This window comes from Ambystoma mexicanum, chromosome 6p, assembly GCF_040938575.1.
Source record: "Ambystoma mexicanum isolate Mex_15411 chromosome 6p, UKY_AmexF1_1, whole genome shotgun sequence".
Lineage (NCBI taxonomy): Eukaryota > Metazoa > Chordata > Amphibia > Caudata > Ambystomatidae > Ambystoma > Ambystoma mexicanum.
Window position 1 is genome coordinate 1,356,161,509 of NC_090935.1, and position 25,166 is coordinate 1,356,186,674.

A 25,166-nucleotide genomic window follows, 5' to 3' on the forward strand; every position below is an offset into this window, starting at 1 on the left:
TACGATTTTTCTACTATTGTATAATGAGTTAATATGTGATTGGTATGAATGTATGTAAAGTTGCAAAGTTCTTTGAACTGAAAACAACTCAATAAATAAATAAATTATGGCCTATAAGTGGTGGAGACCAGAATGTGCCAAAGAGTGCTAGAGATAACTTTGCCACAAACTAGGTACCACGGCATGGCTGCATACATTTCATGACTCACTGTGGATTCGAAGGCCATGGTGCAGTGTCCGTGCAGGATCCACCTGAAAACATATTGTCTGGCCGTGTAAACCCTTCCACAGACGTTTACAAATGCTTCTCATCCCAGCCTAGACTTTTATGGCTTGTGCAACAAAATATTTGACCCAAATGAGGGGACAATCATAGATACTCTTTTTAGAGTCCATCTTCACTGGTTATGAGGAATTCTCAATATCTGCTCTACTTTCGCAAGATGTACACAAGCTCATTTCTTGGACAGATCAGTCAGATGCTCTACGCAAAGGCTCTCATCATCTTCATTATGATAATGATCATCATTTTTATGACAACCAAACCTCAACGAGCCCACCTGGTCAACAAAATGTGCAACTCTTGAGGCTGCCACTTATAAGGCCAAGGCTGTGACAGAATGTCATCTGGTAAGGCCGGGATAGCCCAAGCTTTTTTGATTTGTATTAAACAAAATGAAGTGGGTAATTCTGTTTCTGAAAAGGAGGTCTAACAATCAGACCCTCCTTTCATAAATGCTCCATGCCACAAATATAGATATTAATCCAAGAATGAGTCTAAAGCTACCCCTCCCTCTTGTGTCCAGACATTGCATCACCTATAACATAAGTGCAGATGTGGAATAAATGCTGCATTGAGCCTCACTTATCTTTTTATGATAAAAAAGTATTCAAATTAATTTCAATTGTTCACAATACACAATAAACACAATTCATGAGAATGGAAAGCAAATTCCCATACATATATAATTCTGTTAATTACGAACAATACAATGTTCCCAGCTCTTTAAAGTGTACACATGCAATGTGGGGCTAGTAGAGACTAACTTCGTGAGGTGAAACCTTTCCATGCTGGTACTCTGTAGGCATCCTGTGTACTTGTCACTAGTCTTCTCTGCTACCAGTCTCTATCCATGCCCATTGTATGGCTGTCAGGAAAGGTGTACAGCAGCGACAAAGACTTCCTCTATCTATCTATCTATCTATCTATCTATCTATCTAACTAGCTATCTAGCTAGCTATCTAGCTATCTATCGAATGATTTGATACTTGTTGTAGTGACTGTATCCTTGCATCCTTCTCTCATTTTTATTCCAAATCTTCCATGAATCAAACACACTCAATTACAAGTACATTTACTCTGCTGCCACTTAAAATGCATACTTGTTCGTTCAGATGTATATCCCTTTACATGCCACAACCAATCAACAGCCTTCGTCTACTCTTCTGCTCACAGACCTTTCTGTTCTTCTTATATTTTGGCTGCTACCATTAACCTATGCGGACAGTGCCCGGCTATCAGGGGTCCTCATGCAACACGTGTGCTCACTACAATAATCCCAGCCCTGAGCCCTTGCATTGAGCCTGTAGGAGCCACGTTCTCTTTCTACCGTAGATGCCCCATTGGACTACCCCTCCCAGTTTCCTGCATGCTGCAAAGCTGAACCAATAATGCAACACAGATCGCCTCTGCCGCTCAAGTATTAATGTAAACAGTAGAGATCCCTTTGTAAATAATGCTATTACTAGCTGAACTGAGCGTAACAAGCTTCAATCTAGAATATCCCAGAATTCCTACCTGATCTCTGCGTCATCTATAAAGAGGCAGCTTTCTTTGTGCTTTCATTGAACTGCATGGTTTATCCAGCACGTTTCTGTGTGTTTTCATTGGTCAGCGCCGTCCACCCGACACCCAATCTCTGTGCGCTTTCATCAGCCTGCATTGACCAGCCTGGTCCATCTGTGTGTGCTTTTGAACCACACTGCCCTCAAGTGGTAAAAGTCTGTCTCTGCATCCCATGGATGGGTGGATGCACGGTATGTTAATGAAAGGCTTGCTGTACTCACATCTATTGTCATGTCTAAAAGAAATGTGTTCAGACGCTTGTATAGCGCACCACACTGAGAAATAATATTAGTTAATATTGATCAAAATGAAACCAATGTGATTTATAAAATATAAATACGTTAACAGAATTCAACGATGAGGAAACACATAGGTCATCATTCTGCCTCCCGCGGTATGATAGCACAAAGAGCCCCAAAGCTTGCAATGGATTCTGCCTGCTTTTTCCAGGTGCACACAGAACAGGCATAATCTCCTGGCAGCATGCAGCGTGATCCCTGCCCTGGAACTATGGTGGCTGCTTTCTGCATGGGTGATAGCACCCTGGTGCGGGAACTCGGAATCTGCTGGGATCTGAATGGCAGATCCGGAGGAAGAGTGAAGAAAGACATCCGTAACCCTGCTGCTGCTACCGGCGGGTTGCTGCCGGACTCGTAAAATTTTACCGGCGCCTGACTTCCCGGGGCCCACATAAGATTACAAGACCAGCTGCCCAGGAAGTCAGGCGCCGGTAAAATGTAAGTCCCCATTCCCATAGAGTCCCGTAGGACTCTTTGGGAGTGGGGACACGGGAAGCGATGGCACCGTTGTTGACGTGCCAGCGCTTCCGTGAACGGTCTGCCTACCATGCCCGCTGTGCCTGGCAGGGTCAGAACTGTCGGCACAGAGGCCACAGAAGGCAGACACGTGGTTTTACAATCCAGAAACAAGGATGCCAGTGAGCTTACCGGCACCCTTGTTTCCGGACCGGCAAACTTGTAATGGGGCCCATCGTCTGCTTTTGTTTTCTCTGCATCCGCTCCTAGTGGGATGAGGCTGCTCAGTTTAAAGTCACCTGCACATGGCACTTCAATATTCAATATTCGCTAATGGGATTTGTGGTTTGGAACCGGAAGTGTATGTCTTGAAATGATACAAATAAACGTAAAATCTTTAATTTAATATCACACGCCCTGTACAGGCGTGGCTATTTTCCAGTGCTTGGCTCTAAATGTTGTAGAAAGAAATATATATACACACACACGCACACTTATTTTGGTTAATAGAGAAATGTTCAGCGATATGGCACTGTGTGGTCATATTCCATGCCCAAGCAATTAACATGGGCTAATTGATGCGTTCTGTCTGGTCTATCCTGCAGGAGACATTGCGGTCTTTGCGCGACCGCTCAATGTGTCAAAAGGAGACCGAGGCTTGTTGACCACCGACGTCCTACTGGCTGTTGATGGAACCGATAAACCAGAGGAGCTACTGTTCGAGATCACTGTCCCGCCCCAGTATGGACAGATGGAGTATGTCAGTCACCCCGGCGTTCCAATCAGCAGTTTCAGCCAGATGGACGTGGCCGCCCAGACTGTGTGCTATGTCCACAGCAGCAAAGCCGCCACTGCACGCGACATGTTCAGGTAGACCCGCCCTTTATTTTATCTCTTGACTTCCAAGCCAACATCTCAAAATGCTGGTGGAAAGAATGTCCTGCAATGTTCTCATGTGAAAATAGATAGTTATCTGTCAATGCACGTTGTTGATCAAATGAATCTGCTATGCTACTTTGCAAATAAGAAAGGAAACTATTCAATGGCAGTATTATTTAACATTGCTGTGATGCTCAAAATAAAGAAGCACTGATCTCATGTCCTATCATAGCTGTATGCTGGCGTGAGGGCTCCACTATGATAAGCAAATATACCAGGAGGTAAGCACACAGATGTCATCAGAGGGTGCCGGCCATCTCTCTGTCTCCCCTGCTCTTCCTGTGACTTCTCCACTGAATTCAACATGTGCAGGTCACGAAGAAGGCACGGGGCTCTTTAGGTGACATCCGTCCTCTCTGTGGATTCTTTCACTTCTCCCTCTCTTAGCACCTAAGCAGGCTCTAATTGGCTGCTGAGGGGTTAGGCGGGGCTTGAGGAGTCATAGAAAGGCGTCTTCTCATTGCCATGTCACCAAAGCAACATATGGTAGTGGGAGGAGGGAAGCTCTCTCAACAGTGCAGCCCATCCCTTGCCCAGTCTTGCAGCTTGTGGAAGCCTGTACGCCCACTTCCCGGATGTCATCTGCATGAGACGGGACTCAGTAGAGGCTGGGCACAAAGGAGCAGAACATCAATGACAAGCGTGGCCAGGCAGTGAGGCTCTGTCCCCTTGTGACCTGATCTTATGTTTCAGTGTGCAGCGAGATGTGTCATGGGGACTGGAGCAGGAGTGGGAAATGAAATCAATCTCTTCCTCTGCTCCCTCTTCTCTCTCTCTCTCTCTCTCTCTCTCTCTCTCTTCCTCTGTCCTCTCTCTCTTTCTGTCTCTCTCCTCTCTCTCTCTCTTCCTCTGTCCTCTCTCTCTTTCTGTCTCTCTCTCCTCTCTCTCTCTCTCTCTTCCTCTGTCCTCTCTCTCTTTCTGTCTCTCTCCTCTCTCTCTCTCTCTTTCTTCTCTCCCGCTGTTCCTCTGCGGTATTACCCAAATTGACCGAGCACAATTGACCGAATGACCTAATTGGTCGAATTTTAATGGTCCTAATTGACCTTTTGCACAATTGACCTTTTATTTTTTTTATATATGTATTGGGTTGGTTTTGTATTATAAATAATACAAGGGGTTTGGGTGAGGGGTAGAGGGGGGTTTTGGATTGGGTGGCAGGTTTCAGGGGGTTTCCCCCCGCATATATGTACTAATTGACCTTTAAAATTCGGTCATTTGTGCAGAAGGTAAGTTTGCATAGAACCTCCTCTGCATCTCTCGCTCTTGTTCTCTCTCTTTGTCTCTCTTTGTTTCCCTCTCTCCGCCTCTTTGTGAGTGTCTCTCTCTTTCTCTCATTCATTCACAACAAAGAAACTACAGATGGACAAGCATGCATGTGTCTGAGCCTTTGTTGCATCTGCACGGCTCAGGGGGTGTGTTCTGATCAGTGGCATGAGCGGCACCTTCCCAAGCGCTTGCTGGACAAACTTGGAGAACTCTTTTTGTTGAACCTTGGGGTTGGCCATGAGGCTAAAGGACTTATAAAAATAGGTTTGAACTTTCTGATGGCCATCACCTTTGATCTTTGGTTGTTAGACTAGGGCATCTCTGGAGGTACAGGTAGCTATAAGAAGAGGTTCAAGACTTTTATGTGAAAAGAGTTCATCAACCAGACTACAGTACTCTAGAGCTCACAAACAGGCCTTGCATACCGAAACAAAAGGAATGACCGTGGAAAAGGTGAACATTGACATCTTTGCAAGACACAAAAGGAGACAAATCCTAGGGAGAAATGTCAGTTTCTGTGCTAATTCTCTTTAACCTTAGAGACCCCCATCCCTTTGCTGGAATCTGGGACCTTTTTGATGTTAATCTCCTAAGGGAGTGGGCTTTTTTGCCACCCACTCATGCCTTTTCCCTCTGACTAAGATTGTGTGTTCCTTATGTTTTAATGGAGCCTGGTAACTCCATAGGTATCTGCTTTTTATATAGTGACACACAGCACCCTTGGTGCAGTGCCACTGAGAAGTCCCTTGGACTCCTCTAAATGTTTAAATACATTTTCTTGTGTGAACTACAGTTCCCAAGAACAGTGAGATAACTTTCATCTTACTTACCTTTTCCTTTTGTGGGACCAGTACACATCACCCTAAGTGGAGTGCTGGGGGGTTACATTGTAGCTCCTTATCCCACTTCCCATGTAACTTTTTGCTGCACTAACTTGAATGGATGCTGGCAGTGGCCTCTGTTTACTACCTTTTGTGCACTGTGTCTTCACGCTGATGTATCAGCTGCACTACAGCACCCATGGGAGACCATTTTACCAAAATGTCCCCTCTCTTTGTTTTTCACCATTTTTTGTTTGTTTGTTTTTTTTCTGGACGTTTACTCTGTTGTTTAGATCAGGTTTGAGTGCATTTTGTGTTTTGCCTTTGGCAGGCTTCAGCCATGAAATCCGCCCAGGCTCCAGTGTGTGTGGGAAGGCAGAAAGTGAGGGAGGAGCCCGAAACTTCACTGGCCTTTGTTTGTAGGCAGGCCTGGCCAAAACCAATTCCAACTGGGTGGGTGGCTGTCCTAGAGGTCAACCCCTGCCATGTGATTGACAGCTTAGTGCTGTGAATCAATGGGATTTCGCATACAAGGCAAGGGTTTTGGGACTACAGGCAGAGTTGCCCACTAAAACATCAACTCCAAAGAAGACGAAGAGAGACACCAGCAGCACCTTCCAGGACTGTGAAAGCACTGGTGAAGCCTTGCAGCTGTTCTGACCCCATTTTCCCATTGACAGGGAAGCTCCACCAAGGATGAGTTCCTCCCTTAGGCTTGTGGGGCCTACTAGCCTCGAGACCTGCTTCGCTCTGGGCCAACCTCTTTGTTGGTGAGAACTCCCTGGGCTGTCATTTTCCACTACACAGGGTACCTGGACCATCAAGGAGTGCAATGTATTCCGAAGGATGATTCTGGCTGAATCATTCGTATCTTCGTAGGCATCCGTATGAGTCCACAGAAGCAGGAAATCTTTGTCCAGAGTCCCCTCATCAGAGTTCAGGACTGAGGGACTGAGGACATTCCAACTGGGGATATTCGTTCCTCTTTGGCACTGAGAAAAGGGTGCCAAAACTATAAAGACTCACTGTAATGAGTGGAATCCATTGCTGCAGAGTCCCTCTCGAGAGTGCTGCTGCAGAAGCCCGCCAGACGTCCTTTCGCCACCACGACCAAGGTGCAGGAACAAGGGTCTGCATCGCTGCATCAAGAAGGAAGTCAGCTGGAACATCTGCTTCAATTCTAAGGTACTGTGGGGCATTGGGTTTAATCGCCGTTAGCCAAATCTAGTGCTTCCTAGCTTGGGCAGAGCTCCTTCCAATCGTTTTGTATTACTCCAATTCACTTGTGCAGACCTAACAGCTTGTGCACATCAGTTGGCTCAATTGAGCTCCTCGATTTTTCTTCAATGAACTACTGACTGTTCAACTAACTTTTTCTAAGAAGGTTCCATCGGAACCAGAACTGTCATATTGACTTTGACTGTCCTGGCTCCCTAAAGGCATCCCTTCCGAACCCTATTGGCTGGGGCAGTGTGTGTCCCATATAAAGGTGTTAATTGTTTTACACTCTTATTGCTGGGGAAAAGACTTCCTACATCCCACTGGGAGAAAAGACTATTGTTACAGTGCTGCAGTGTTCTATTCTACTCTAACACTTTTCCCCTCCAAACTCAATATTGTATGGTGAACCATAAGTGCTACTACTGACCTTGATTGATGTCACTCTATGCGCTGGAAATGTTTAAGTACATAAAAGCTGCATTATTGTTGCTTGAATAACTTGATTCTGAAATTCTACTTGATGTTACTATTAGTTGCTGCATATCTAGTGTGATTCTTTTGCTTTATGTATATTAAATAGCATCATTTTAATATAACTTTTATGGGTGTAAGTGTTTACTTGAATAATTGTATTTACTGTTTTCATTGTACTGCTGTACAGCTCACAGACCCCTTCCGAGATAAGCCTGGTTGCTCAGCCACTCTACCAACTTGTATAGTACAGGCCTATGTTAAAAGTTGGGTCACTAATACCAAGCAGATAAGTCTTGTGAAGTCCCACACCAGTTGGACGCTACAAAATCTTACCTAACAACAAAAGACCAGACCTCTGCAGGAGGCTAACACAAGACGCCCTATGCTACCTATTAGCCGGGCGCCCCAGGTCAGAATAACCAAACGCACACACTGACCCATCATGCACTGCACGGAACCTACCAGCAGATGGGCAAAAGAGTTGAGAACTGTTGGTGGAGATGGACTGGCCCAGCCCCAATCCAATGGATGGAATTTCAATAAAGAGAACATGAGGAGCTCTTCACACACACTTGGCCTGTGTAGTGTGAAAAGCAACTGCAGTGTCATTAATATATTATGCATGCTGTAAGAAGGTTGTTGTGACCCCACCAGGTAGAAACTACAGTCAATACTCTTCCAAGACGTGACCGTAAATGTTCTGGGAGCCAGGTGAGCCTTGGAAGACCACTAAGGCTTAGGTGACTTGGGCAGCCATTGACAATGTCAAAGTAGTCTGGTGCTTCTGACAGGTATGACAGTGGTGGCTCAAATCAACAAAATACGAAAAAGAAAGCATGGTATTTCAATTCTGTAGTCATTTTAAAAAAGGTGAATGTTTGTGAAGAGGGAACTTAGAAGCGGCGTTGAATGTGAGGGGCTCAAACCTGGAGCGCTGCGCTCTCTGCACAGACTAAATCCGACGCCCTCACAAAATCCCATTTTCCCCCAGACAGGAGGCGCGTTCCAGCTTCAGGTGTACAAGAGCTTCAACCTCATATTGTCTACAGAATTTATGAAAACAACAACATAATAAAATAAAATTAAAAAAAAACAATGGCAATTCAAAAAAGGGTTGAAGGAGGTTGTAGTCTTAACTTTTCCTCATTGGCTGGCCACTGCTTCAAGCAGTTCACAACCAATGTCCTATGCGTGGAGGTGGTGTAGAAAGTTGGGCAAATTCATGTGGCGTGTAGTGCATTTCTGTCTAGTGCTGCTTTTTGGAGAGAATGGCGATGTGCCGCCTCTCTTTGGCCTGTCGGTGGTGGAAATAGATAAAGAAAGAAATCCCCCAGAGGTGACCCGCCGAGAAACAGCACCAGGCGGATCATCTGTCCAATGAAATTACAACTGCCTGTGACGAGCAATCTACAGGAAGCACATTGAGCCTAATTTCCAGCCATTTCCTGTTTTCTGTCAGATCGCGGTTGCCATCCATTTTAAGATTGTCAACAGCCCCTAATTAGGATGAACAGATGTAAAAAGTAAAAAAACGGGTCAGGGCAACTAACATAAATGTAGGACTAACTCTCGAAAGTGCATGTCAAGGCACTACACTAGAGTAGACGTTGGAGGAGAAGGGGGTTTAAGTAATACTGTTCAAATAAACACATATAATTAATTTTTCACAAGCTAACACTATCGTCAAATGCAGCATTTCTTCTGTGCGAGATTGTGCATTCTCGAGAGGATAGCTCAGGGGCAACGTGCTCACCTTGGAAGTAAGACGACACGGAGCAACCCAGGTTCGATCCCCGGGTCCGCGCTTAGAAACCTCTGGGTGTAGTAAGCGCGTTAAATAACATATCATAGCGTATCATTCCTGCCTGCCAGCTATGAAGACCTACTACCAAAAACCGGGACCACTGCAGTTTCCAATGGAAACATAATCGTGTGAAAGGGAGACAGAGCACCACATTCCAACAGTCCCGGGAAAACTGGGACGTCTGGTCATCCTACCCTAATTCTACAGTATGGTTATTGCCAGCAAAAAGGCGGACGTCTGTATTCACCTACGGTTAACTGCATAATGTCAGATGAGCAGCAGCCGTCTTCCTCGGGGTTACTTTGATTAACAGCAACTGAAGCCATATCGGTAGGCAATACAGGACCCCTAACACTCCAGACATAAACATATTATTCGAGGAATGTAATTAAGCGCAGTCATATTGTGACACTTCCTCCCAATGGCGTGGAATACAGCCACAATGTTCAACATTTGAGAAACATAAAGTGCAATTTGAGAAAAACCACTAGATGGCAGCATGTAACAGGCATCAAACTGCAAAACTACAAGTAGGCGCCATGTTTCATCTGGCTTCCAAAAGCACTGCTTCAATGTTGTATGCATGGCAGATGGCTTCAGAAAGCTAGAACTTTTGAGGATAAACCAAGAGAGCACAGATAAAAAGACGGTTAATGTTAATGTTAAAGGTCATTTGTACCGCGCACTATCACCACCGGAGTGGTCCCCTGGCGCTCTGGCGGCTCTGAAAGAGGGGGGGGGGATGGTAGGTTAGTGGGTGGAGGCTGGAAAAGTGCAAGATTGCAGTGATGTGCTGTTGGCAGCCTCAGCCCGCGGTTCCGTCGGCTGGGCCTGGGGTGTATGCGGCCGGTAGTCGTCGTGTGCTGATGTGCGAGTCTATGTGTTTTTTTGTTTTGTTGTTGCAGTGTAGTGAAGTTCGTGCGGTTTGCTGCGCTAGAGGTTTGTGGTTGTGTTTGGTTTGGAGTTTGAGAGGTGTATGCAGAGAAGGAAATAGTTAATGGTATTCGTTAGTCATCTCTATCATGGACTGAAACCGGTTGGGCTCGTGTAATCTTACCCGACGCGATGCTTGTACACCCTGAGCCTCAGGAGGTACGTGCCCGATTTTCCATTCAAGGCCGTTTGAGGATCTAGCTGTCCCCTCCGCCCGCTCCCTTAATAACCTTGCATGCTCCTCCCCCCCTCCACATGACTAGCGCCGCTGCTATTGTCCATACACCCGGTTGTGTGGTGATTGGTGGTATCTTGTCTGTTCCACAGCCTCGTGGGACCTAGTTGTGGCTGTGAGGGCGGTGGGGGATGGTAAGGGTTGGCTGGAGTAGTTGTATCCGTTTCTCTGGGTCTCGCGGGTGGACCCCTGTGTCCAGCGTCAGCCCTGCTTATGCCCAGAGTACTTCTGTCGGTTCTAGCGGTTTGTCACTGTCCTTTTTTGATGATTCGTTTGTCTTATTGTTGTTTCGGTTTTAGTCTCCGGTGTTGAAGAGGTAGGTTTTTAGTAATTTTCTGAATTTAAGGTGGTCTTTGGTGTTCCTTATCAATTTTGGGATGTTGTTCCAGGTTTTCACGGCTAAGTGGTAGAAAGCGGTGCCTCCGAGTTTCTTCTTGATGTAAGGTTTTTGTTCCAGTCGGATTTCGTTGGTTGACCTGAGTGTTGGCTTGTAGATTGTTATTTTTTTTGTAGGAATTCGGCTCCTTGTCCGCTGATTGCCCTGTGCGTTATGCACATTGTTTTGAAGATGATACGCTGTTTTACTGGGAGCCAGTGTAGTGTTTTTAGGGCCGGGGTGATGTGGTCTCTTCTGGATAGTTTGAGGAGTAGTCTGGCTGCAGTGTTTTGGATCCGTTGTAGCTTCTTCAGTAGGTATTCCGGTATACCGAGGTAGAGGCTGTTTGCATAGTCGATACTTGACATGATGAGGCCGACGATGGTGAGTGTTTTGTGTGTGAAGTAGAGGAAAGGTAGTATTTTTCTTGCCGTGTGGAGGAGGAAGAAGCATTTCTGACTGTTGCGTTTATTTGCGGTTCTAAGGTTAGGGTGTTGTCCATCAGGACTCCCAGATTTTTTACTACCTTCACAATAAAAGAAAACATATCCTGGATACTTCTGAAGGCAGGTATTATGAAAATGTTTCCAATAATGTTTTGAGTTCTTACTTTGTTACGCTTGGTTATAAACAATTCAACATTTTAGATGAGCCCTAAGCATAGCAAGACATTATTTTAGAGAGACAAACAGGAAACCTGCATCTGCTACCGGGTCACAAAACTACTCAAGTGTTGCGCTTGCAGTCTACACGAAATGACCACTTTTGAGAGTGAGAGTTCTCGATGAGGAAACCAGCAGCCCCACATGGTATCTCCTGTCTTACCCTGCAGTAGTGTGGACCGAGCTCAAGATTTATAAAAAGGTGAGACCTGCACGGTTAAAAGCTCTGCCAGCATTTGCAGTAAAATATTAAATAAAGCAAATGTCCAAACCAATTACAAATAAGAATGCACGTTTGTATGATCTAAGGTTCAAAATGGTCAAGCAAGTAAAAAAAAAAAAAATACTTTCTTGTTTTCATTTTTTTGTCACATTGCAGCAAAACAGTGAGGGCAGCGAGGCACGTCTGTTAGGGGAAGCAGGTGAGCAAACATGATCGGATAGGCACAGCGATTAGGCAGCATGATCTTTCTCAACACAATCTTTGCCTAAGCAAGGTTATCACAACTGTATCTCAGTCTTAGGTTGTGTCACGTATACAGCTCTTAGGACTGACTCCACATTTCGTGGAACCTTTCTTCAGAGTGGGTTCAATGTCCCCAGCTCCCCGTTTCTACAAGTCGGGAATTGATTGGGATGCGGGAGCGTCTTTCCACTCACCTGTTTAGCTGCCAATACGACTCTTACTAACCCAGGTACACCTATGACTGGTCGGTCCTTGTATGATTGGCAGATCGTTTAGAATCCTCCTCTCCTTGGAAAGGGACACCCTCTCCTGTATCTCCTGTACCTCGTGCCTCCATCTTTCCAGTTTGGGGCAGTCAACTAGCCTATGCGGCAGGCCGGTGTTTGGTTAATTACATCCTGTCACCGCTGAGCTTAAGTGAAACATTTTTCTTTGGTGATCCGTAAGATTGGAGCAGTGTCCTTTGTTGGGTGAAATAAGTTTTCATGTTCGGGTTCCAGTTTGTAGACATCTCCGAGGGCGCAATGCCATCTCTCACCTGTGCTTTTGCCGTTTCAACTGGGAATTGGATCTCCATGATTAAGCCAGGCGTTTTCGCTTGATCGGTTCTCCCGATGCAGGTGCCATGAAACGTTTCCTTGCTACCCACACACTGTAGCTGAGCAGGGCTCCATGGCCCCCACCCCCTGTAGATACACTCTGCTCACTACTTCCTCCACAATATTAAAGATATAAGGCCATGGCAAATCCGTTTCCCCGTGCCCAGCTAGGTAGCACCTTTCCTGAGCAGGCCCAGGGATTCCTGGTCTGCTGCTCGTTTCTTCTGTCAATATCGCCTGGTTGACCTCTCTGAGGTCACTCAAAAGCAATAGGTCAGGTCATAGGTGTTCAAGAATCCTTCTGACCAGCCCCATATGCCTCCATCACTTTCAACGTCTGCAGCGACCTGCGGTGGGTCTTGGTGAGACACAGCAAGGCAGGCAGGTCTCTCAGTCAGGACAAATCCAACTGTTACCAGGGTTATGGGGGATATGTGGCTTCACCACCTCCGGCAAATGGTCCAGGCAATCTTTTCCACAGTCAGCTGGTTTCAGGCCACACTCCTTCCGAGGTAGACACGCTGCCCTTTAGTGACAATGGGCATTATTGCAAGTTGGGTGGTGTGGGTGAAATACGACAGTATTACTGTATGCTGCTGAATTACCGCGCCGCCCAACTATAGGTTTGGCAGAACGTTTGAGGATTCACCTGCAGCCATGAGCTGGAGGTAAATCTGCCATCTTTCTGCCAAATTTCAGTGGAATTACCGCCACAGTAATTCTGCCAAAAATGCTCCATTGAGCACTATGGACAAAACAAATTGGGATGTTATGCTGCCATTGCCATGTGGAATCCGGCGGTAATACCACCAGACCAAGTGGCGGTAACGGTAATACAGTTTGGTGGTAGCTGGGTGGATTTACCACCCAAATACCACCAAACTCGTAATGAGGCCCCATTCTCTTCCTCGAGTGAGAAGCCCAGCAGCTCAGGTTCTTTTGATGCCGTATTTCTTTTGCATTTAATGTGTTTTGGTTGACAAAGCAACCTTTCACATAAATTCCAAACAAATTAAATACACAATTTTTCTTCATGATTAACACAACATAATAAAATTGCTTATTTCTGTAGGAATTTTAAAAAAATACAAAATACACCAACAATCATTTGAGAAGTTAACCATAGTTTAACTTCTCCTTCTTAAAATCCTATTTAATTAATATAATTTAAATAATTATCAAGCAATGTTTACCAAATTAATTTCTGCTACAACTTTGAAAACACCAATCGTTAGTGCAATTTCGTGCCCACTGGCTACCCTATCAAACCCTTATGTAGACCCTAAGACTAGCCACAGTAGCCAATCCTGGCTAGCACCAAACAAACGTATGTGTACCTTTAAGTGCACAGTGGCCTAATTTCCTTTGTGGTCACTGTTTTGCTCCCTCCCCCGAACCAAAATGGTGGAGGCCTTCAGTTAGTAGAAAGTGGCCCTAACATCCATACACTTCAAAGGGGAAGCCGTCTGGAATGTCTGAACAGCAGCCATTGGAGGCGTCCAGTATTGCTGACCTGCCCAGAGGACAAGAGGCTCTCCCATCACCCTATTGTAGCTGCGCATGGGCCAAACTATCTCTACTAGAAGCATCCCATGGCAACCCTCATAAAAGAGGTTGTTTTCATGTATCTTATTGTTCTTGGTTCACTTTGAACCTTTCACAAATACATTAAAACTACATACATACAGAAGAAAAGAAAAAAGAAAGTAAAACATAATTACTTATCCATTTAATTATAATATTGATATAACTATATCAGTCATATAAACAAACTTCATACACATTTAAAGGCAGAAATATATTTAACCTTAAAAAGATTAAAATGGCTAATAATCCATAAAATCCTAAAAAAAACGTATTTTTTAAAGTTTAAAGTATTGGAAGTATTTTCAAAGTTTAAAGTATTGGTCAGAGGTAGTTAGTTCAAACACAGGGCACCCAAAAAAAATGGCCACTGCCACCACATCGGGCGTTATAGAGCCCCTAAGACATTGTTCCCAAAAACAATAATTATCAATAAAAGCCTAGGAGTTAAAAAATTGATTAAAATATCTAATACGCAGCCATCTTAAAAAAGTGCATTCAAGAATTAAATGGAACAGTGTTTCAGTCTCTATCTTACAAAATCTGCACACAGTTTCTTTCAGTGGAATTTTCTTATACTTATATAAGATTTTTTGGGTCAAAATACAATTTGACCTGAATCTCATAAATAGTCTGCATGCTTCTTTTCTAGGATAGATTGATAGAAGTGGGGCTAACACATCCAATTATTATAATCATCGGCCAAGTGGGATAGAGAATCATAACTGTGCATTGTTTCCAGAGTCAATAACTAGTCCAAACGTTCAAGATGTTCTTAAGTGCACTCAGGCCTGTTCATCAGCTCTTCTTGATTAGAACCAATATCAGACAATAAAGCATCACATGAAAGACAAAATTGCCTTATCAACAAACTCTCGCGCAAATTGATGTAACCCTCTGCAATGGCCTTTAAATCTTCATATAGTGTTCCTGAGACAGCAGTTAAAAGGATACCCCAAAAAGTAAAAAATCACCACCTACCACTACATTTCAATGAAATCAGTCCCAGGTCGTACCATGTTGCCACAGCAGGTAAAGAGTTCGGTCATTTCAATATTCGCCTCTATAACATAGCTTCAATGCCTGAGAGCATATTTAGATAACTAAAATTAGACAGTTCAACTCCATAAATAAGCTTTGGCACATTTACAGCAGGCAAGATCAAAAACTGGCCATATTTTCCACTCATTTTTGCTAATTGATTGCACAGACCCTTAGCCTTTTCTTTAAGAGATCCCCTGAAAGCAGACTTAGTGGGGTTTCTATAGATCGGGAAACCCAAATACACAAACTGTGATACCAAATCTAATTTCTTTCCCTCACAACTAAAGATGAAATGTATACTACATTTCTTTAGCGTACAAGGCATTACATTCGTTTTTCTCGTATTAATTGGTAAGACATTCTGGGATGCATTAGAGTTAAAGGGCATACATAATTAACCTTTGAAGCCCAACTCGGGTTAAATCAAATAACAAAAAAATCATCTGCACCGGATAACCATATCAGCCTCTGATTATTTAGTTTTGGGGAAACCAACGAAACCTTGTCCAGAGAATCCTCTATATCTGAAACGTATAGGTGAAACAGACAGGGAGCTAGCACACATCCCTGTCTAACACCGGTGAGAGTCGAAACCTCCTGTGATAGAGCACCCTGATTATTCCATCTAACCTTGACATTTGCAGTGGAGTAAAGTGCAAGTATTGGACTCAGTAGTCCTCAGGGTAGTCCCCACTTATCTAATTTTTTTTCCACAGGAGGTTCCTGTCAACCTCACCAAAAGCTTGTGTTAAATCAAATGAAATGACAAACAGAGAATCCATTGTTTTGGTCTTAACCAGGTTCTGTGTCAGTCTCAATAAGAAACCCTTGATAGCTGTACAGTGCCTTTTGTGGAACCCTGTCTGCCATTTCTGGAGTCTCCCTGTTGCTAAAGTACATGACGTTAAATCTTCCAGCCCAAAGCCACGCATATTTTGGAGTCTGCATTCAAAATAGCTGCAGGTCTATATAGGTTCCGTGCAGGCACCTCTTTTAAAAATTGGGGCCACAAAGGCATTATGCCAAGAATTTGGTAACATTTGAGAAGCAATAACGTTCTTAAAATACATCATTAGAATCAAGGACCACATGAATGGATTATGCTTTAAAATAACATTCAACAAGTTATTAGGTCCTGGGGCTCTCGAGGAGATACTTCTCATGATGACATTTTAAACTTTGGGGGTCATTCCGAGTTTGGAGGCAGCCGAACGGGTCCGGGTATTCGGAATGGGGACTTATCGGGACATTCCGACCTATGTGGACCCGGTAAGTCCCCATTTCGAAAACCATTCCCCATTCCCATTTGAGCCCCCATAGGGCTCAATGGGAATGGGGAAGGAGCTAATAACGGGCCCGCAAATTGCGGGCCTGTTATTAGCTCCATGGTCCCTTAACGGGTCCTGCTAAGGGCGGCTGGTAAAACCAGCCGGCCCTGGTGGGACTCGCTAAGGGACCTCGTAATGGGGCGGTAGGGGGTTAACGGCACCGGCATCCTTACCGGTGCCGCTAACCCCCTACCGCCAGGGTCGGAATGACCCCCTGTATCTTGGTCAACCTCCAATTTCCATTTAGAGGACTTAGTTCCTTCTAAAATTGTCCTATTTAGGAGTCTCATCATTTGATTGCCCAAGTATTGTATGAAAATGTTCCACCCATTTGGCTTCAGCATTGGGGTTCAACAACAGATTGACTTGCACCCTTCCGCAGTTGTTAAGAATTTTCCAAAATGAAGAGGAATCACTTTTACATAATAAATCCATAATTACTTCTGCACCCTTTTGTAGTAGCTGGGCTTTATAGCTATGGACCAAGTACAATGGGTTTGTTTTACCTTTTTAATTTCCTCCTAACCACCTATTGCCCCCACACTTAGTAATAATGGCTCTGATGTTTGCTCTAGCTTTACACTTTTCAAGTGCAGCCTGCCAGTCAAAATGACGTAAATGTTTATGCATGGATGTTTTCGATGTCAGCCCCTTCAAGTGGTCGTCAATAAAGTGGTCAAAAGACATCAGATTGAAAGTGTCAAGTTTCCATTCCAATTTGGTGGAATTCATGCAACCCTTCACACTGTTATTTTAAAAAAAAACCTGGTGTTGTGTCCACTTGATTCAATTTCCCCATTACATCGCAGTCAATCCCTTTATCATCCAATTTTTCCTACTTTCTCTCAGAATTTCAAAATTAACAGACAACATGTCATGGTCACTCCAGTCACATTTCCTAACCTGGAGGTGTGTACAGCAACTAAACAGGTCCTCATTAGTAAACATTTAATTCAAGGTTGAATGTTTACCTCCACTAGACCTTGTAGATTGGCTTGCCATATCCCCGTACACCTGTCCATTGAGACAGTGGAGGCCTAATTCCCTCATACATATTAACAATTTAGAACCATTCTTATACTTATTGGCTGGGAGACTGCCAATTTTTCTCTACACATGTCATATTTAAATCACCTCCCACCAAAATGAGACCAGATTCCACATTTCCCAATCATGACATTATACAGACAGACAAATTGTCTAGCATTTCATCTTTTGGACATACATTAGAATGCCAATCAACATTTAATAGTAGTAGTAGTTTGCGGTTTAATCCCTTCAAAATAAGAGACACCCGGACTGCTAGAAAATGCTTTTCTGAGGCTATCAGCTGATTGGCCGTGATGTCATAGGTCAATTTGATTTCAATCAACGGCCCCCCATCGGGCCTACCAGGGGACCCCTTTGTGGCCCCCTGGGTGAATGTAGAGAAGTGATCCAACACCGGGCACTCCATTAAGCAGGTTTCCTGTAGTAGAATGATCGAATACTCTTTTAATATCCTCCCCAATGAATGATTCAGAAAGAGATTCATGTGACCACAACTATTCCATGAGACCATCTTTAGGGGGGAAATATCTTCCTCACCGCCAAGGCCAACTACCTAAGTCCTCATCGTGTATGCATCATCATTACTCGACCATTGAATTTGTCGCTGACCAATTGTATCTCGTATGACATTTACCCTTAGATCCTTTTTTTTGCTCCCCAAAAACACACTTTGCTTGTGTATATTCTGGGTCTTCAAAGAAGGACCCACTGTGGGGAGGTCAACTCCCTGTCTTTTAGAAGACGGCATATGGTCCACTCTTGAAAATTCAAACCCCAATTGCCGAAAGTGTGTTGCCTCCTTCAAAATCAAGTCATGACAATTCTGGAGTGGATAGTCACAATTGCCACGTCTGTTCTTCCTCTAGTAATACATTCAGCACAATCTAAATCTTTAGATGAGATGGCCTGCAGAGGGGGTAATTCTGAGAATAATGAGAGAATATAAGCCCGATTTAATACCACAGAGCGATTATGCAGGAAAATACTATCAACTCGAATTTGCCTGCATTCTGACACCATCGCTCTCTTATTAGATTTAGAAAGACCTGACCCTGTGGGAATAGTCTGCTTTTTCAATGCCCGCTGCATAGGATCTATCTGACTGCTGGTACAGTCAGTGCTCCATGACCCTCTCAACATATTAGTGAGATTTTGGGGGCTTTCTCCTTGTACTGGGAGACTCCATGTGATAGCCGCCACATCAGGTCTGATGGCAGCTGTATTTTTTCCCCCGCATCCACCCTTCCCCATTGGGTAACCTGTCCCCTTCCCATGACATGGGTTCGGAGGGGGAGCATTGCGTGTATTGGTGAAACTGGCCAACCGCTTGTATTGCCACTTCCTTCACATTTCTAGGCACTTCTGTACTCTGCGTTGTAATCTGTGTGCCTATCGACGCAGCCTGATCAACCCTCTCCTCAGTTTCTTTATCCGCCTGCCTCACTGATGTGATCTCCATCTCATGCCACCCAGATTTAATAACGGGCCTCTCCATAGGTAATGTGATCGAATTGATAAAATACCTAGTAGCCCCTTTGTTAAATGTGGGAGGTTTTTGATTTTTTGTTTTTTAGGGAACTTTTTTAAACTTATTCCACACATTTTTTTTAAACCAGTATCTGCGATAATTTTGAGGTCACTTGAGATGGTAATATATTGTCATATACCTCCTCCAGGTTGTGATTACCTATGAAAATGGAATCGACCTGCTCTTCTCCAGAAACCATCTGCATCATCTGCAGAGGGAGAGTAGGAGCACCGGGTCGACTATAAACATGCCGAGCTAACTTGTCGTGCAGACCAACCTCTCATAAATGCCCCGAAACACAACTGGGACCATTCCGAGGCTTACCTACCATATCAGATTGTTATATCATACAATCAGTAACAATAGGAGTCTTAAGGGCCTGATCACGATTTTGGTGGTAATCCTTAAATCCGGCGGTAGCGCTAATACCGCCGGATTTAAGGGTCCGCCAAATCAGGACTTCGGCGGATTTCGCCCCAGCTCTGAGCTGGGGGGAAATCCGCCGAAAATTCGTGCTATTACTGCCGGCGGGAAATCCGCCGGCGGTAAGAGCGCAAATTTTCCCCATTGAGCCCAATGGGGAATGGGGCATTCCCAAATGGGCTCAATGGGGAATGGGGAATTACTTTACCGCCGAACTCATGATCCGGCGCTATTAGCGCCGGGGAGTTCGGCGGTAGGGCTATTACCGCCGGCGTTAACGCCCAAGTCGTGATCAGGCCCTTAGTCTTGCAATTTGCCATCATTTGATTTTGTTTTAATAATATCAGATCTAGCATGGACCCATGTGATTTTACGTCACGCTGAAGATTCTCAAACAAGTTCAAAAGTACACTTTGAATCTCGTTCTTTTTCACGGTGGATGACGGTGCTCATAACAACCCTTTGGTCGATGTTAGGAATCCAAAGGGCTAGTCTCTTTTGTTGAGGGGGATCCGAGGTCGAGGAATGAGATGTTAATGACGTCTGAGCCAGACTCCATAGCTTCAGAAAATATAGGAGGAGTATTTAGATATAAATCTTCCTGCTCGGACGACAACCCAATTGTCCCATAGTCTCTAAACCCCACAGGGACCCCTGTTGATAGCAATCCATGATCAGAAGCCCCGTGGGGCTGGACACTGCATATTGCTGACCCTGTATTCACACCCTTACGTATGCCACGGGGGCCCCGCTGTAATCCCACTGGGCCTGTGGGATTATGAAGAGATGAAAAATAATCTGTAATCATTCCCGACACGGGCTGAGAGACCATGTCCTTACCCAGCATAGATCCCGGAATCATGAAAGGATTAACAGGATAAAAAGGAATGGCTGCAGCAACCGGCAGCACCTCCTCTGCCATTTCCAAAGCAGAAGGAGGCAGAGGGAGCTCAATCGCCAGATCAAGCAGAGCCCAGGCATCCAACCAAGATCCATGGCTCATTTACTCACCCTTTGTACCTCTCTGTAAATCCTATGCTGATTTCTTAATCTCCATTTTCTTCCCGCCATTGTTTTCATATGTGAGGAACTAAAAAGGGTTACTGTTGAGGGACAACTTACTTGACGCTTACTTGACCGTGAGGTCTCTCCACACGACACAAAAAAGCTGCATTGGTTCCCAAAGAGGATAAATCCAGCAAACCTAAGTGGTCTGCAGACTCACCGACTTCGGCATTCGACTTCGGCTCCCCACTCCACTACGAAGACGCGGACAGCGGACTGCTGACTGTAACTTCTGCATCACTTCGTCTATTTTCATGAATGCACTAACAGTTCTTACCGCAGAGAAGTCGGCCACCGAATGTCTACCGGTCTTCTGAACCCCGCGGAACACACTGGAAAACTTCCACACACTTCACTATGCTTCGCCTAAGAAATGATGTTTTAAGCCCACTCCTTAAAGGTGCAGCAGCACTGTGCCTCGTATGTTGTTGTGCTAACCAGAACTCTCTGGTATGTCTGCTCACTTCTGGACACGGCGGAACACCACACAATCCACTATGCTTCGTGTAGGAAGTGATGTTTTAAGCCCACTCCTTAAAGGTGCAGCAGCACTGTGCCTCGTATGTTGTTGTGCTAACCAGAACTCTCTGGTATGTCTGCTCACTTCTGGACACGGCGGAACACCACACAATCCACTATGCTTCGTGTAGGAAGTGATGTTTTAAGCCCACTCCTTAAAGGTGCAGCAGCACTGTGCCTCGTATGTTGTTGTGCTAACCAGAACTCTCTGGTATGTCTGCTCACTTCTGGACACGGCGGAACACCACACAATCCACTATGCTTCGTGTAGGAAGTGATGTTTTAAGCACACTCCTTAAAGGTGCAGCAGCACTGTGCCTCGTATGTTGTTGTGCTAACCAGAACTCTCTGGTATGTCTGCTCACTTCTGGACACGGCGGAACACCACACAATCCACTATGCTTAGCGTAGGAAGTGATGTTTTAAGCCCACTCCTTAAAGGTGCAGCAGCACTGTGCCTCGTATGTTGTTGTGCTAACCAGAACTCTCTGGTATGTCTGCTCACTTCTGGACACGGCGGAACACCACACAATCCACTATGCTTCGTTTAGGAAGTGATGTTTTAAGCCCACTCCTTAAAGGTGCAGCAGCACTGTGCCTCGTATGTTGTTGTGCTAACCAGAACTCTCTGGTATGTCTGCTCACTTCTGGACACGGCGGAACACCACACAATCCACTATGCTTCGTGTAGGAAGTGATGTTTTAAGCCCACTCCTTAAAGGTGCAGCAGCACTGTGCCTCGTATGTTGTTGTGCTAACCAGAACTCTCTGGTATGTCTGCTCACTTCTGGACACGGCGGAACACCACACAATCCACTATGCTTCGCGTAGGAAGTGATGTTTTAAGCCCACTCCTTAAAGGTGCAGCAGAGCTGTACCTCGTATGTTGTTGTGCTAACCAGAACTCTCTGGTATGTCTGCTCACTTCTGGACACGACGGAACACCACACAATCCACTATGCTTCGCGTAGGAAGTGATGTTTTAAGCCCACTCCTTAAAGGTGCAGCAGAGCTGTGCCTCGTATGTTGTTGTGCTAACCGGAACTCTCTGGTATGTCTGCTCACTTCTGGACACGGCGGAACACCACACAATCCACTATGCTTCGCGTAGGAAGTGATGTTTTAAGTCCACTCCTTAAAGGTGCAGCAGCACTGTGCCTCGTATGTTGTTGTGCTAACCAGAACTCTCTGGTATGTCTGCTCACTTCTGGACACGGCGGAACACCACACAATCCACTATGCTTCGCGTAGGAAGTGATGTTTTAAGCCCACTCCTTAAAGGTGCAGCAGAGCTGTACCTTGCACGCTGTTGTCGTACTAACCTGAGCTCTCCGGTCTGTCTGCTCACTCCTGGAAACGCCAGAACACTTCCACACAAAAAGGGGAAACGGCTGCCAGCCCAGTTACTCAGAACGAAATATCTTATGTAAAATAGACCTGGCTGGATTCGAGAAACCCTGTTTAAGTATTATTAAAGTACGTTTTTGGATGAAATTGGAATTAATGAGAATCCTGATTAATTTTTATCATCCAACATTCATTAACCTTTCCTAGTTATTCAAGTATTAATTTACCTCTACCTTTGCAGTCAATCGTGCCACCGGTCCCGCCAGCAATACAAGAGTAATACTACAGTACAATGCGACTGAAAAAAGAATTAACAGTTTTCAGAAAAACAGGGAGTGAATGCCAGCAGTTTGCAGACCTCAGACTCCCAAGGTGGATCAAAGTGCGACCAAAAAATTCTTTAAAAACTGAAAAGGCTGGGAAACACACATAGAAATCTCTCAAAAGGTCTTCTTAAATTGAATAGTTTGGAAGCACAGTCCGCCCCGATGGGGAATTTCTCTGCAGAAGCAACTCAGACAGAGCCTCTGACCAGGCAGAAGATTCCAGCCTGGCGGAGACATGATGAACATGTGGACATTAATTAACACGATTTGTTATTTCATATTTCTACCAATGTTTCACCAAAAACGTACAAATCTTAACACTGTGTTATTCACATGATGAAATAATAATAGTTGCTGTTTGATATAGATCTGCATGCCGGAAATTGCAGTTTCAGAGCACTTGGTAAGAGATGTTGCCATTTACCAAGTTTACGGCACTCAAGTCATGACCTTGGAAGGATAACGGCCTCAGTCTGCCCGGTGGCATATGGAACTCTTGAATGAGTGGCAACTTCTCCTTATCGGGCCAGACTTGCTGTGTGTAGAGCAGTGTGCCGCTATTCGCTCACGCTGCATGGAGACCAGTGCCGTCTGCAAACTGAAAAATGTACCACAAGGGGCAAAAGAAGTGAAGGATGCCTTCAGAAACAATGCCATCGAGCTCTGGGCATCAGAGCCCTTAAGGAACAGCCATGCCGTGAAATGGGCTTTGAAGCAAGATGCTGAACATGGAAGGACCTGGAGGACGAAGCAGAGAGGCATACACTTCAAGTTCGAGGCCCATAACTTTCTATGCAGAAAACAGAAGCCGTCCTTGAAAAGGAAACTTTGCTATACCTGACCTCAATCTGGGATGACCTTAAAAACAATGCAGACTCTGCGGGATGCGCTGCACTAATCCTTCTTGACCTCTCCACCACCTTTGACACAATCAACCACTCAATCCTCGTCGACCGCCTCCACTCCCTAGGAATCTGTGGAAACGCTCTCAAGTGGATAGCATCCTTCCTCAACAACAGGAACCAAATAACCCTCTTCTCCGCCTTTGCTTCCGCCGCCCGACCAGTCAATACCGGAGTTCCACAAGGAGCGTGCCTATCAGCCCTCCTGTTCAACCTCTATATGTCCACCCTCCCATGAATAATCCGCTCACACAATATCCTGTGCTATAACTATGCCGACGACACCCAACTAATCCTAAAACTCCTTAACTCAAAACCCAGCTGCCAGCCCGACCTCGCTGCCTGCCTCCTTGACATTGATCACTGGATGACCACAAACCACCTCCTCTTAAACCCCACCAAAACTGAAATCATAGTGTGTGGCAACACCGAACGACTTCCACACCCTCTACCCTGGCGATCATCCATGGGCAATCCCCTGACAACCTCAACCTCAGTAAAAAACCTTGAATGCACTCTCGACTCTGACCTAACCCTCTCTCACCAAGTCCTGCCACTACCACCTCAAAATTCTTAGGCTCATTCTTCCATACCTCTCCTTTCCCAACAGACTTGCCGCTGTCCAATCAATTGTAATGTCAAGACTGGGCTATGCTAACTCCCTCTACCTCGAAGTCCAAGCATACCACCTGACTAAACTACAAAGAGCACAAAATTCTAGCACTTGGCCCTAGAGATCACACCTCCCCAGCTCTCAAAACTCTCCACTGGCTCCCGGTTGGACGAAGGGTGACCTTCAAAACATTATGCATCTCTCACCGAGCAATGCATAAAACCGGACCTCAATATCTTCAGGACAAGCTAAAACCCTACCATCCACTGTGCACTCTAAGATCAAGCTCTGCCCGCCTCCTATTGAAACCAAACACCAACTCAGTCAGGTTAGGTGGATCATCATTCTCAGCCTTGGCCCCAACTCTGTGGAACTCACTTCCACCCCACATTCGACTCACCGAATACCTAATGTCTTTCCGCAAACAACTGAAAACGTGGCTCTTCCCTTAAAAATCGACTCTTAGCACAAACAGGATAAACAACCACAATAAACAGAAACCCAAGGTTGTTGAACAAAGATAACAATCCTCCATAGAGACCCGATCTAACAAACAGAAAACTAAGATGGCCAGTGTAAATAAAACGGATAAACTGAGTAGAGCGAATGAAGTGGATGAAACGGATGAAACGGATGAAGTGTATGAAACGGATGAAGTGGATAAAATGGATGAAGTGGATGAAATGGATGAAGTGGATGGAACGGATGAAGTGGATGGAAGGATGAAGCGGATGGAACGGATGAAGTAGATGGAGCAAACGAAATGGATGAAATGGAAGAAGCGGATGGAATGGATGAAATGGATGGAACAGAAGAAGTGGATGCAACGGAAGGAGTGGATGGAACGGAAGAAGTGGATGGAATTGAAGAAGTGGATGAACCGGAATGAAGTGGATGAACTGGAATAAAGCGGATGAAACGGAAGAAGTGAGTGGAACGGAAGAAGTGGTGGGAACAGAAGAAATGTAACGAATGGCTGAAATGTAAAGAACGGATGAAGTAGACGAAATGGAAAGTAGATTGAATGCGTGGAAAGGATG

General features: G+C 45.0%; 1 protein-coding gene across 1 annotated transcript in view; it reads left to right on the forward strand.

Annotated features, from left to right (window-relative positions):
- FREM1 (FRAS1 related extracellular matrix 1) overlaps positions 1 to 25,166 on the forward strand; it is a 1,195,879-nt gene that overhangs the window by 782,230 nt on the left and 388,483 nt on the right. The window contains exon 24 of the mRNA XM_069626057.1: positions 3,207 to 3,471. Within this exon, the coding sequence (XP_069482158.1) occupies positions 3,207 to 3,471 (265 nt within the window). The remainder of the gene's footprint in view (positions 1 to 3,206; positions 3,472 to 25,166) is intronic.